Genomic DNA, 14,485 nt, shown 5'->3' on the forward strand with positions numbered 1-14,485 from the left:
CCCTAAAAACTGCTCTAAGGTCAGTGTGCATGGCCGAATCATCAAATGGCCTTTTCATTGTTCTCTGTTTGGCTGGAATAGTTGACTGTCCTGACCATACCTCTTTTCTTCTATTAGGGACCCGTGCTCAAAACTCCCACATTACCTTAGGCTCCGCGTGCTCCCCGTGTTGCTTATATCTGTCTCCTCCTGCCCAGGATCACTATTGCCACTGCATTAGTTAAACTTCATAACCTGTCTTCTCCCTTTTCCAGACCACCCCTTACTGAACTTGGCACAGGATCAAAGAAATCTAGAGTTGGAAAGTATCTTAATTAAATCAGGATTCATCTCCATGGCATTCCTGGGGGATAATTATTTCAACCTCTGCATGGTGCGATGAAGAGCAACAGGATTGAGAGCCAAGAAATCTGGAATTATTTCCTAATTCCATATTAACTGAGTGACATTGAGATTGAGCCCCATTTTCTCGTCTATCAAAAGAATATACTGATACCTAAGTAACATGAAGTTACTTGAGGAGGATCAAATTAGATCATTTCTGCCAAAGAACTCACTACACTACACATCTTACATGCTAGTTGTTGTTCGTAGTGTTGGGGACCTGAACGCTCTTCAAACAATGCCTTCCACTCCTTAACAGCAATAATCATCAGGTTTTGCTCAGCGGCTGGGCGGCTGCCTTCAGCTCAGGTTGTGACCCCGGGGCCCGGGATCGAGTCCCACATTAGGCTCCTGCAAAGAGCCTGCTTCTCCCTCTGCCTGTGTCCCTGCCTCTCTGTGTGTGTCTCTCATGAATAAATAAATAAAATATTTTTAATTGCTTATATAAAGTTGAAAATACAAGCACACCTTTACATGCTTATGTATACACACAAGCATTGGAGGACACACACCAAATTATTCTGGGAGATGAGACTGTAGTCAGCTTCCACTTTGTACATTTTTGGATTTTAGTTTACAACTATAAAAAAGTAATAAAAGTATCTGACCCCGTCCTCAACTCAACACCTCCCTCTCTTTGTAGTTGTCTCTCTATTCTTCCCGTCACAAACTTCTTAAAAGAGGTATTTATTAAATTCGTTATCTCCCACTTGCTTCCAAACCCACCACAACCCAGCTCTCAGCCTCACCACTCAACTGAAGCTGCCCACAGGAAGGACACTAAGACCATCTTTATAGCCGAACCCAAGGAACGTTTGTCAGTCCTCATTCTCCTTGACCTGTCAATGTCATCTAACATAAATAACCGATACTTCCTCCTGAAAATGTTTTCTTCCCTTAATTTCTGTCTTACCTCAAAACCCCTTAAAAATCTCAAAATAAGATCAGTTGGCTCTCGTGTCTCACCCTTTCCAACTGCTAAACAAGTCCTCGGTGACCTTGTGCACTTGTAGCACATCCTCTCGGATGAGGGTGATGTACAGGGAGCCCTGCAGACACAGCTTCCACAGCTTCTGGCACTGGCTGTTGGAGTTGAGGCACCCGTTACAAAGGAGAAACCCAACTGCAGGTGGGTAAAACAGTGCAGAAGAAGACTTAGAATTTTCTATCCATGTGACAGACATGCTGCTATATCTATTTCCCCTAATCCCATAAAACTTACTGATAATCCAGCGCTCCATCACTTCCACAGACAGGTACTCACAGGCCATCTGGGAGAAGAGAGGCAGAGATGGTCAAGCAGTCTAGACAAGGGAAGTCAAGCTAGAATTCAAGTACTCAAACCAACTTTTATTTTATTGGACTGGATCAGGGCGCTTTGATCAGCCAGGAGCTGGGGAACCTGCCAATAATGGAGATGAGGCAATTGGAAGTGGGGCGAGGAAAAATGAATTTTCCTTCCAGCCCAAGGAAAAGGAGCTTGGGCTGGAAGTCAGGACAAATAAAAGGCTTAACGTAACTTCTCTTCAATAGTTCAGAAAATCAATACTCAAAACATCCTTACAATTTCTCCCTCCTTTTTTTTTTTTTTTTTTTTTTTTATGATTTCTCCCTCCTTTGGATTCTTTTACCACTTAAAGTAGAAATCACCCATTTGGCATTTTTCATTCATCTGGTACCATCCCTTGTATTTTTATGCCTATATGGCATGTATTCCCTAAGAGACTCTAAGTTCTTTAAGCATGGATATTGAGCCCATAGTCATAGAACAAAAATATGTGTTGATTAATCGACAAGTATGTTTAAATTCCTGCTAGGCTGAATAGTGTCTAATGACTCACTTTCATCTATCCATTCACTCCATGATCATTTATTAATTTCTTTCTATAGGAAGGCACACACTAATCCTGGTCCAAACAAAAGCTCCAACCCAAATATGATTTTTTACCTACAAGAGGTGATCAACTTAGAGGCACATCCTGGAAGCTAAAAGCACTCTTAGAGATGGTATTTCCTAAGAGAAGCACCCTCTACAGAGATGGCCTTGGCCAAGAGAACGCCATCACTGACAAGAGGAGAGGGAACGTACTGTGTCTGAATTAGCAGGGTTAATCATAGCCGGAGGGGTACTGATGAGACTCAGAAGCTGGGCACTGCGCCACTGCTCAGCGCCCTGGTTCCTCCGGACGAAAAGGAAATGCAAAGAGAGGAGGGCTTCGCTCACAGCCTGTGGGGGAGAAGCAAATGAATCCTCAGTGTCAATGATGAGGACAATATACTTCCACCAGAGGAATTCTCCACTCTCCCAGGGAACTTGCCTTTGTGTGAGGCCCAAACTCTTCTGTCAGCTTCTTCAGAGGGTGGTCATATTCTAAGACCATCTGTCCCAGACGCGCAAAACTGGGGTCACTAGGAGAAAGTGCAGGAAGGAAGAGTTACAGATCTCCCATAACCATGATGTAAACCCTCAGGTTTGCGTGTAGGATAAAGATGTGTGCATGGCCTGGCATTCGCCTCCACCTCCAAAGAGAAGCATACTGAACTGTGAACTACATGTATAGTACTCCAGGCCCAAGTACATTAAACCATTAGATAGAACAATATTATTTGGGGCAGGTCCATGAACGTTTCTTCCTTGTGAGCACCCAAAATAGTGTTGAACACATAATAGGTGCTCTATAAATTCATGTTGATTAGTCGTAATTCAAGTAATATGGCTAGACCCAAATTTGTATACAAGCCAAAAAGATACATATACATTCAAAGCTAATGGGTAAGGCATTTGCCAAGGTGTTCACGTAGACACATGGGAATATACATCATACATAAAGCAATGTTTCCTAGCTTACTCCGATCCCCCTGGCCTTCATTTTTTCAGCCCTTAAATACTTTTATTTCCACTAATGGAGGGATACAGAATTTCAGATAATCCAAAATCCATTTATATTTGGCTTCAAATGAATTTTCATACATTACTTGCCTCTAACGGCTTTACCTTGCTAATATTATTCCTACCAGTACTAAACCAAACAAACAAACGAAACTTCCTTTTCCTTTTGCGATAACCTGAAAAGCATAGTGGAAGCCAGCCCAAGGATTAAAAACTGATCAGAGGGGATCCCTGGGTGGCGCAGTGGTTTGGCGCCTGCCTTTGGCCCAGGGCGCGATCCTGGAGACCCGGGATCGAATCCCACATCGGGCTCCTGGTGCATGGAGCCTGCTTCTCCCTCTGCCTATGTCTCTGCCTCTCTCTCTCACTGTGTGCTATCATAGATAAATTAAATAAATTAAAAAATAAAAATAAAAAAATAATAATAAATAAAAACTGATCAGAGACAACGCCAACTGGATAATCCACCAGCAGACATTCAAGAGTTAACTGTATGTAAAAGTGCAGTGTTCTTGTTTGTATGCCACTGTAAGTATTTTGAGTTTTTTTATTTTGCCTGGGTTATCATGTAGACGATCAGCTCTCAAATGGGAAAACACGACTTCTATTTCCTTTGTGTCCACCTTGGACCTCATACCACCACGTATGAGATTCTTCATCTCCTATATCCCCTTAACTCACCTGTGCCCATGCAGCATCTCATGGGCACAGTTGTACATGCCAATGAGTACTCGTCGGTCCTCGATCCGTGACAGAAGTAAAATAACTGAGGTGTAAGTCACAATCAAGTCCAGGTAACTCTGAGTGAAGTCAAAGTTGAGATTCTACAAGGAAAATATGAAAACATGAACAGCAAGGCCAATTAAGCCCTATTTCACCAACCATTCCAGATAGAGCCAAATAGACTCCGAAACGGTCTCTTTAGCAGGAGGAACTGGCAGGATGGAAAAGTTAGAAGGAGAAAATTGGAACAACAGTCAGGGGTTAAAAGTGAGCTCAAGGTATAAAAAGCCCAGGAAATATGGTAGCACTTTTATTAAGATTTTATTTATTTATTCATGAAAGACACAGAGGAGAGAGAGAGGCAGAGACACAGGCAGAGGGAGAAGCAGGCTCCATGCAGGGAGCCCGATTTGGGACTCGATCCCAGGACTCCAGGATCACGCCCTGGGCCAAAGGAGGCGCTAAACCGCTGAGCCACCCAGGGACTTCCCATATGGTAGCATTTAGAGGTTAGAAGTGGAATAAGAACATCTTTGTGTGATTTTTTATACCAGATCATACTGCTAATCGACACATAAATACACTTTAACTTCAGTGCTTGATACAAAAGAATTACAATCCTAGAATAAATAATACAGTATATTATATTATATCATATAATATTATATTCCTGAAGGAATAGCCATTCCTCCAGTCCCTTCCCAAACCCACACTGTCCCAACCAAGACCTCTGCTATGGCTCCGAGGTTAGAAGAGAATCACAAAGAATCTTACAATATCAAAATGGCACTGGCAGGCGTCAATGGTGTTGAGAAGTTCATATACATGATCCTGGGGGAAGAATTGAAAATGAGAATGAATAAAGAATAAAGAGAAAATGACATGTACTCCCAGAATTTTAGGGGAAGAGCTCTCTCCCTTTCAGGTCCTAGAAAGCCGCCAAATAACAGAAGGGAAGCAGTGCTGAATAGAGGGAGTTCCTTCTCAGAAAGCCAGCAGGGGACCCCAATCAAGCTGACCCCACCAAATCTCATGTTTCCACAGGCACAAGTCACTACTATACTATGCAGGCTCTCTCTGATTTATCATCCCGGTGTCCCCTTCCTCTACAAAAAAGGCTACAAAACGAAGATCATCTGATAGGCTCTTTTTATTTCATTTTTATTTAAATTCAATTAATTAACATATAGTGTACTATTAGTTTCAGAGGTAGAGTTCAGTGATTCGTCAGTTGTATAGAACACCCCAAGCTCATTACACCACATGCACTCTTTACCCCACCCCTTCACCCCCTCCTCTCCAACAACCCTCAGTTTGTTTCTCTGGTTGTTGTTTCTCCAACAACCCTCAGTTTGTTTCTCTGGTTTCTCTGTTTCTCTGGTTTCTCATGGTTTGTCTCCCTCTCTGATTTCATCTTGTTTTATTTTTCCTTCCCTTCCTCTATGCTCTTCTGTTCCATTTCTTAAATTCCACATGTGAGTGAAATTATATGATAATTGTCTTTTTATTTAGTTCCATCCACATTGTTGCAAATACCGAGATTTTTTGATGGGCTGAGTAATATGCCATTGTGTGCGTGTGCGTGTGCGTGGTTGTACACCACATCTTCATTATCCATTCATCTGTCGATGGACATCCAGGGTCTTTCCATAATTTGGCTATGGTGGACATTGCTGCTATAAACATTAGGGTGCAGGTGCTCCTTCAAATCACTACACTTGTATCTTTGGGATAAATACCAAGTAGTGCAATTGCTGGGTCATAGGGCAGCTCTATTTTTAACTTTTTGAGGAACCTCCACACTGTTCTCCAGAGTGGCTGTACCAGCCTGCGTTCCCACCAGCAGTGTAAGAGGGGTTCCCCTTTCTCTGCATCCTCTCATAGGTTCTTTCTAAGATGCCAGAAATCAGACCCATTTTTATTGATGAATCCCAAATTTTGTTCTTGGATTCCATCTCCTATTCTCAAAAATTAATTTTTAAGATTTTATTTATTTATTCATGAGAGACACAGAGAGAGGCAGAGACACAAGCAGAGGGAGAAGCAGACTCTATGCAGGGATCCCAATGTGGGACTCAATCCCGGGACCCCGGGGTCCCACCCTGGGCCAAAGGCAGGTGCTAAACCACTGAGCCACCCAGGGATCCCCTCAAAAATTAATTATTAACAAATGGCAATACTACTCAACTTTCTATGTTTCTATTTACTGACCACCTACTATATACTAACTAGATAATTTGTATAGATTTCATTTAACCCTCATTCCAGGGACAGGGAGCCTTTTTCTTTTCATACATAATTTTACCTAAACAAATATGCAGTTTTGTGGACACCTCCCTCTCTCTGACATTAGCATCCACCCTCCATCCTGTACCAACCCCCCCAAGTAAACCAGTTTAACAACCCAGTATGGCCTTTCTTAATTTTCCTCCTATTTATCTAATCCTATTCAGATAGAGAGGGGGGAAAAAACAGAGCTAGAGAGACAGGTTTTTTTAATCAACATTTGTGTTACAAAATTGAGATAATACTGTGCTCTTCTTGCCATTTTGCTTTTCTCAGTCAACCTTACCTGCTGAAAGCTCTCAAAGTCAACTGGTAGGACACTAATGCACTTCTTTTTATTTATTTTTTTGCACTTCTTTTTAATGGCCACATTATATCCCATAGTATGGCCAATTCATTCAGCCTTTTTCTCACTGATGGACATCTGCTTTGTTCCCAATTCCTGGTCTATCCTCTGTTCCCTATTTGTCCCATTATTGGTACTTTCATTTCTACAAAGGTAGAGCTGCTAGATAGGAGTACGTACATTTTTATTTTAAAAATATGTTGACAAAGACTTGAGGAGTTACTTTACAATAACAGATATACAAATGGCCAATAGGCAAATGAAAAGATGTTTAACAAGAGTAGTCATCAGGGAAATGCAAATTTTAAAAAATTTATTTATTAATGAGAGACACAGAGAAAGAGAGAGAGGCAGAGACACAGGCAGAAGGAGAAGAGAAGCAGGCTCCATGCAGGGAGCCGGACACGGGACTTGATCCCCAGTCTCCAGGATCACGCCCTGGGCTGAAGGCAGGCACTAAACCACTGAGCCACCCGGGCTACCCGGGAAATGCAAATTAAAACAACAATAAGATACCACCATACACCCATGAGAATGGCTAAAATTTAAGTCTGATATTAGTAAGTGCTGATGAGCATGTGCAACAACCAGAACACTAGTATATTGGTGATAGGAGGAGAAAATGGAACCATGACTTTGGAAAAAAGTTTGGCAGTTTCTTATAAAATTAAACATATACATACCATTTGATTTAGCGATTCAACTTCTAAATTATTTACCCAAGTGAAATGAAAAATACGTTCCCACAATTATTTGTACTCAAATATTTATAGCATCTTGTGCATAATGGCCAAAAATATGCATAATGGACATAACCAATGTCTATCAACAGGTAAATGGATAAATTATATCCATACAATGGAATGGTACTCAACAAAAATAGGAAATGAATCACATTTACATGAAACAGCATAGATAAATATCAAAAACATTATACTGAGTGAAAGAAGCCAGACATAAAGGAATGCATACTGTAAAAATTTTAACTATATGAACCTCTAGAAAAAATAAGAAAAATTTAATCTGGAAAGTACATTAGTGGTTGCCTGGGACCAGAGGTTGGGGAGATAGGAACGACTAGGGAAAAAAACGGTTCAGGGAACATTTGGGGTGATAGAAATTTTCTATACTTTCATTGTGGCGGTTGTTACACAGGTGCATACATCTGTTAAAACTTTTTTAAATGGGGAAAAAATGTTTCCACATTAACTTCCCCAAAAGGCCTTATTTAAATTAACACAAGGGAAAGCCAAGGATAAGAGCAATTAAGATGCTTGCCCATGATCACAGACAAGTAAGCGATAGTATCAGAATTAGAACATGGAGACCCAGTGGTTTAGCGCCCCCAGGGCGTGATCCTGGAGACCCGGGATCCCTGCATGGAGCCTGCTTCTCCCTGTGTCTGTGCCCCTCTCTCTGTGTCTCTCATGAATAAATAAATAAAATCTTAAAAAAAAAAAAAAAAAGAGAAAAAGACCATGGAGACCATGATTTTTCCCTCTATACTACATGACTTCTAAACCTCTATCTAGCTCTGTGTTGCCTCATTTGCTAGGAGGGCCTTTCTAGAACTCCTTCCTGCAACCCAATTCCCACAGGTCATAGCTGAGGTTTGCTTTAAGCCACTCACCCAATGTCACTACACAAGTCTTATCCTCTTAAAGGTAAGAATCAGAGGGGAATGGAATTAACATTTGTTGGACTCTAACCTTACTATATGCTAAAGACTGAGCTAGCTTGTTTTCCAAGTATTATCTCATTTAATTCTCACAAATACCTCACATAGTAAATCTTATTTCCCCATTTTATAGATAAAGAAACTGGTATTCGAAGAGATTCTTGTCTAAAGTCATTTATCTGGTAAGTGGTAAAGCTGAGACTTGAAACCAAATGTGTCTGATTCAGAGTCTACCTACTTTACAGTGTACAACACCTCAGGGTCTCTATTATCCCTCTTGCCCTAAATGAACCATAGGATACACCCTGGGCTCAGAACTTTACCAACGCAGCAACCAGCAGTCTCTAAAATCCCCTTTGGACCCCAACTCTCACTAGTGAGAGGCTTCTTTATATGCATCTTTGCATTCTTTCAACCACCTCCACTAGCGCCTACCTTCTTCCTAAACCCTACCCTCAATTCCAAGATTAATAATTTCTGACCTGACCCTCCTTTAGATTTCACACTTTTCCATGGCCCCACTTCTCTTTTCATTGTGTACGGAATGGCTTGGGTTAGCCCCCTCTGGCAGACACAGGGCACCCAAACCAGGGCTCCACAGTCTGGCTCCATCTGAAGAAACACTATGATACTATCACAAGCTTCAATTGCTCAGATGGGTAAAATTTGTGTTATTTCTTTTTTCTTTTTTAATTTGTGTTATTTCTTAAATGCATAAATAATACATGTTCATTGCAGAAAATTAGAAAACACAAACAGGCATAATTTTAATTAATTTTTAAAACCACTCAAAATCCCACCAATCAGAAGTCCAAATTTTCTTTAAATGTATGTTTATCCAGGTAAATATACAAATTAGGGGCATCTTATGTCTTACTGTTTTACAATCTGCTTTTACATTAAAGAACATATGAAGAACATTTTCCATGCCAATTAACATAAATATGATCATCTTTCAGAGCTGTGATGATATTCATTTATAGGCATGTACTCTGAACTTTTAACCAAGCCTCTATATATTGGATACATCAATTATCAACTTGTCACTTTATTTATGTATGTATGTATCTATTTATTTATTTATTGAGAGAGTATGTGTGCATGACTGTGCCACCAAGGTGCCCCTCAACTTGTCACTATCTTTTTTTTTTAAGATTTTATTTATTTACTCATGAGAGACACACAGAGAGAGGCAGAGACACAAGCAGAGGGAGAAGCAGGCTCCACGCAGGGAGCCCGACGTGGGACTCGATCCCAGGGCCCCAGGATCATGACCTGAGCTGAAGGCAGACGCTCAACCACTGAGCCACCCAGGGATCCCAACTTGTCACTATCTTAACGCAACAGAGTATATTCTTTTTGTTTTTAAGAGTACATTCTTGTTATAACATTAGAATGCTACGCATGATCCCCACGATAATCACAAAGAAAGTAGCTCTAGAAGGGCGCCTGGGTGGCTCAATCAGTTAAGCATCCAACTCAGTTTCAACCCAGGTCATGATCTCAGGGTCATGAGATAGAACCCCACATTGGGCTCTTGCTTGAGGTTCTCTCTCCCTCTCCCTCTGTCCATCCCTCCAACTCATGTGCTCTAAATAAATAAATAAATAAAATCTTTTTAAAAATTAACATCTAATAAAGGAGCAGTAGCATCTGAAGGAGAATGCCTACATTGGGGTCCTGGGCTAGAGAGAACTCACCCGAAATTCCATGACATCTACAAATGACTGGTAGTAGTTGGTGAGGAATCTAATTATCTCGGCTTTTTCCCGATGTACTGGTCCTAAATGTTGCTGGGAGAAACACAAAACCAAAATTTTAAAACACAAAATAAGAAGACAATCGATCTAAATAACCCAAGAAGAACAGGAGTTATACCTAAAACATTCTCGAAGAGGCTTGAAATACACTGACAAAGTTGGAAGACGTCTAATGCTCTGAAGGCCTTAAACAAAGGAGATTCTCTAGAAAGAATGTTGCATGTGGTTCTGACTAGATCAGTGCTAAATGAGAGGAAATTTCGAGGTCCCTTTCAGTCAAAGAGGCTTCTCATTTATATTAACATCAAAGGAAGCAGAGTGAGAAGATGCTACAGGTACAACGGTAAGAAATCTAGGGCTAACATTTAATCGGGGAGAAATAAGGGATATTCCATGAAATGTATGACTAAGTTAATCAGCAAGGAAACATTGGGAAAAAGGAACAATGGTAAAATATACACACCCTGCTGGGTTGATCAAGCTGTCTTCCTCTACAAGAACAAAGCGTTCTCAAGAATCTTGAAATGGAGAAAGGGGCGATGCTTTGCTCTAGCTTACCCTGCGAGAATCCCACCTTATCTCAGAATTCTCAAGACTACAAGGACCTGAAGCCCCGTGGGTGACCCCAAGAAAACTACTCTGTCCCCTGCCAACTTCAAAGAAAGGCAGTCAAAAGGGGAGCGTTTACACTACCCAAGCATAGAGTTATCTCAGAGAAAGGGGGTGGGGAGTGGGGACCATGTTCTCACCGTGCTGTTTCGGACATCTATGTTGGGAAATTTCTTGTTGATGTACTTGAGAGAAGATTCCATGGACTTTTCCAGTAAGAAAGGTGGCTTAGATTTGGGGTCTGAACAAGTCTGCACCAATAAAGCACATGATATTTCAACCCTTCCTCCTGCCCCTCCAAACGTACTCCTTCCTGCAGCATATCCATTCTCAAATAGTCTCTCCTACAGAAAGGGAGTCTGGGAATTCATTGTGAAAGCATAGCGGTAGGTGAGGAACAAGCTTCAGGACGCGAAGCCAACTATCAGGAGAGCTGAACAACCTGGGTATCTTGTCTTGCCGAGAAGAGTTCAGCGTCTGCTCGGCCCCAGGGCAAAGAGGAAGCTCTCTCCCCACCCCTCAGCCGAAGCCGGAAGGAGTGAGAAAAGCAGCTGCTTAGGAGTTAGACTTCACGGGTGAGTGTGTCACAATTATTGTCCATATGTAAGTATCCCATCCCAAAGGGTGTTTGTGGGGGACATTGAGTCAGTGAAACCATGTTCCTGGTGATTTATTTTATTACAAAATGCACAAAAGTTCCCTCTCCTTATTTTCTCTTCCAGAAACTCCACACTCCTGCCCATCTCTCTCTCTTTACTTCTCTAGGCCCAGCCCCTCGCCCCCTAGCCCAGCTCTTGTCCCCCAGCCTCTCTCAATTCCACAATTCCCATCCCAAGCAAACACACAGGACTGCAGCATGAACTCTCGGACTCTGAGTACTTCAGAAGGCACCTACCCATATTGTATTGAAATATCATATCTATTTTTTCCTTTTAGGGAAGTACTTCCATGGAAAAGTGTTTTGCCATAGACCCAACTTTGAATATCTTCAGAGTATGGGAGGATCAGCAATAAACAACGAAACCCAGAATTCTACACCCCAGACCTTTATTCGAGGGCCTCAGAACAAAATAATTTCCTACCCCCATACACCCAGCAGAAAGCAGGTGCTCTTGCTGGGGCAAGAATCATTACTAGAAGGGGGAAGCCCTTAAAAAAACCCTCCCTGTCTGCCTCCCAGCACCGGACGGCCCATATAATCCAAGTGATAGAAGGTCAGTTAAACCATCGGGGAAAGATGGGGGAGTCTAACCCCTGGAACTGCAGGCCTCAAGGTCCCCTGCCCTGCTGTGGCTGGAATAAGTGGTACCAGTCCAGCTGCCCGTGCTTACCTTCTTGATGTTATACATGCGGATGAGAACCCCCTGACCTCGATCATTCAGGATGGTGAGCTTCTCTGCCAATTTATGCTGGTAGGCAGAGGTCAAAGACATGATGGCCACCGAGAGAGAGGAGTATCCGGACAGCGATGCCTAATCTCCCCAAACACTTTCAGCTTGGGTGGTGACACCCCCTGGGCGGAGGGACCCAGCCTGGTTGGTGCGCTGGTCTTCCTGTTGCCTCTACAATTGGCTCATGGGTGAAAGCAGTCATTACGGCTCACAGGCCTTCAGAATCTTCTTGTGCTTCCTCTTGCACACTCAGCAGGAGACACTTCCTCTTTCTAGCTGTGCAGCACTATTGGTAAGACTGTGAAGTGGGTGGAGGCAGGGGAGAGGGACAGGCTTTCAAGGCTCTTCCACAGTCTGGTACCAACCTTTTTGGCCTTAACCCTTCACTCGTGTCCTATAAAAAGCTCAACACCAGACAAAAATGTATAGACCACCCCGGTCCCATACACCTTTATACTACTTCCTCTTTTATATATCCCCATCAAGAATACCTGTTATTCGGAGCTATTAGGCCTATTCATCTTTTAGAGCCCAGATTAAATCCCAACTCTTGCCTCATCATCCCATCTAATGTCAAATATTATATAGAACATCATATTCTTTTTTTAAGACTTTATTTAGGGATGCCTGGGTGGCTCAGCAGTTGAGCGTCTGCCTTTGGCTCAGGGCATGATCTTTTTCCTTTTTAAATCTTTCTTTTTTAATGAATTCTTCTGCTTAGTTTATTTATTTATTTTAAGATTTCATGTATTTATACATGAGAGACACAGACAGAGAGGTAGAGACACAGGCAGAGGGAGGAGCATGCAGGGAGCCTGACGGGGGACTCGATCCCAGGATCACATCCTGGGCCAAAGGCAGACGCTCAATCACTGAGCCACCCAGGTATCCCCTTGACTGAATGAATGTTAGCACTAATATATTCTTGCCATCCCAACTGGGCCTTCGCTCCCTAATTTAAGAAAACAAACTCACTTTCAGGTTTCTTTCAAGGCAAAAAGCAGAAGGTCGTCAGAAAAATTCTACATTGAGTCGTCTTCATATCTACTTCCTTTCTGATACCTTTTCTCAGCTTTCCAACCATCCTCATTTTCCATATCCAGGGCTCTTACATTGTCCCCATAAATCCTGGAGTGGAGGGATGGGGGGAGCTGATGAGCGTTATTATACACAGAACTTAATGTTTGTTCCCAAGAGAACGTATCTTTTACAGAAGCAAGAAGATGGCAGTGCTTAACAGTCAAAAATTCCAAACACCTCTAATGGAAACTCTACACGTTTGGAGAATGGAATCTGCCTTCCAGTTTATTCACCAGATAGAGCCCCTAGAAAGCTAGAGGCCTGCCATAGGTGGTATTGGCCTCAAGGATTTGAATCACCTGCTGTTATCAAAGGAACCCAGGTTCTACTAGAGGCATCTGTGGGGTTTCTGTTGCTCTTCCACGTTGATGGGGGAGAGTAGGAGCAGGCGGTGAGAATCCCACACGTAGGAGGCGGAGCGGTAGTACAGCAGCAGCCTTCGTGCAGGTTAGTGTAGTTCTACGGGATCGTTTTCTCTTGCTTTTCTTATCCTGCTGAAACTTTTGTTGAAGACTCTCCCCACGAAGCTGATCTAGTTTTCTCCTGTTCCCTAATACATCCTTCCCAACCCAGCGGAGACCAACCTCCGTGAACGTAGACTTTCCTCACTCGTGCATGCTTTCCCTCTTGCTGACCCAAATCCTAGCCAATCTTCTGGATCTGGTTCAAAGAGTCCAAAGCCCAGCCCTTGTGAACTCCAACAGGACTTGGTCCCCACCATGTATTTTACGTCTAAATTAGGCCCCGCCTTTCCATGCCTGTTTCGTATTATACTGTCACCTCAGCTGGACTGTAAGATTGCTGGGGCCTGGAAACACTCATTTCCTTGTACTTGTTCTGTGGGAAGAGCCTACATTTTGACATCAGGCAGAATTTTGTGCTTGAATACTGTTGAGTCCAGTGCACTAGGCCTTATGACTTAAAGGCAAAGAGCCCAGGTCTGGAGCCAGAAAGCTTGAGTCCACATCCCAACTCTATCACTTGGCAGCTCTGATCCAGTTTCCCTGCCTGCAAAATGAAGATGATATTGATAATAGTTCCTATCACATGCAGCTACTGTGTGTATTAAATAACTCACCTACATACGAAGCGATGGCCTATTCACTATGTACCGGGTACTTTAAGTGCTTTACATGTATTACATCAAATAATATTAATAATGCTACTCAAACCTGTGCTAGCTTTGTAACTGTAGGATTGTCTATCACCACTGAGTTGGTCTCCTAACCTATAAAACAGTGGGAATCCCCCGTACACCTGCAGAAGTGGTCATATGATCCGGCGTTTATAAACATTCAGCTCGAGGCCTGGTACACTGGATTCAGAATGCCAGAACGA

The 14,485-nt window shown here is 42.5% G+C and overlaps 1 protein-coding gene across 2 annotated transcripts in view; it reads right to left on the minus strand.

Moving 5' to 3' along the window:
- The window catches only part of NCKAP1L (NCK associated protein 1 like), a 53,408-nt gene that overhangs the window by 26,153 nt on the left and 12,770 nt on the right, over positions 1-14,485 (minus strand). For both annotated transcript variants that reach the window (XM_077869733.1, XM_077869734.1), the window contains 10 exons: positions 13,043-14,155; positions 12,008-12,365; positions 10,817-10,927; positions 10,008-10,100; positions 4,772-4,828; positions 3,956-4,098; positions 2,703-2,793; positions 2,474-2,611; positions 1,607-1,655; positions 1,351-1,507 (listed from right to left, as the gene is read on the minus strand). In XM_077869733.1, coding sequence (XP_077725859.1) covers positions 1,351-1,507; positions 1,607-1,655; positions 2,474-2,611; positions 2,703-2,793; positions 3,956-4,098; positions 4,772-4,828; positions 10,008-10,100; positions 10,817-10,927; positions 12,008-12,109 — 941 coding nt within the window. In that variant the 5' untranslated portion in view covers positions 12,110-12,365; positions 13,043-14,155. The remainder of the gene's footprint in view (positions 1-1,350; positions 1,508-1,606; positions 1,656-2,473; positions 2,612-2,702; positions 2,794-3,955; positions 4,099-4,771; positions 4,829-10,007; positions 10,101-10,816; positions 10,928-12,007; positions 12,366-13,042; positions 14,156-14,485) is intronic.

Source organism: Canis aureus, chromosome 25 (genome assembly GCF_053574225.1).
Source record: "Canis aureus isolate CA01 chromosome 25, VMU_Caureus_v.1.0, whole genome shotgun sequence".
NCBI lineage: Eukaryota > Metazoa > Chordata > Mammalia > Carnivora > Canidae > Canis > Canis aureus.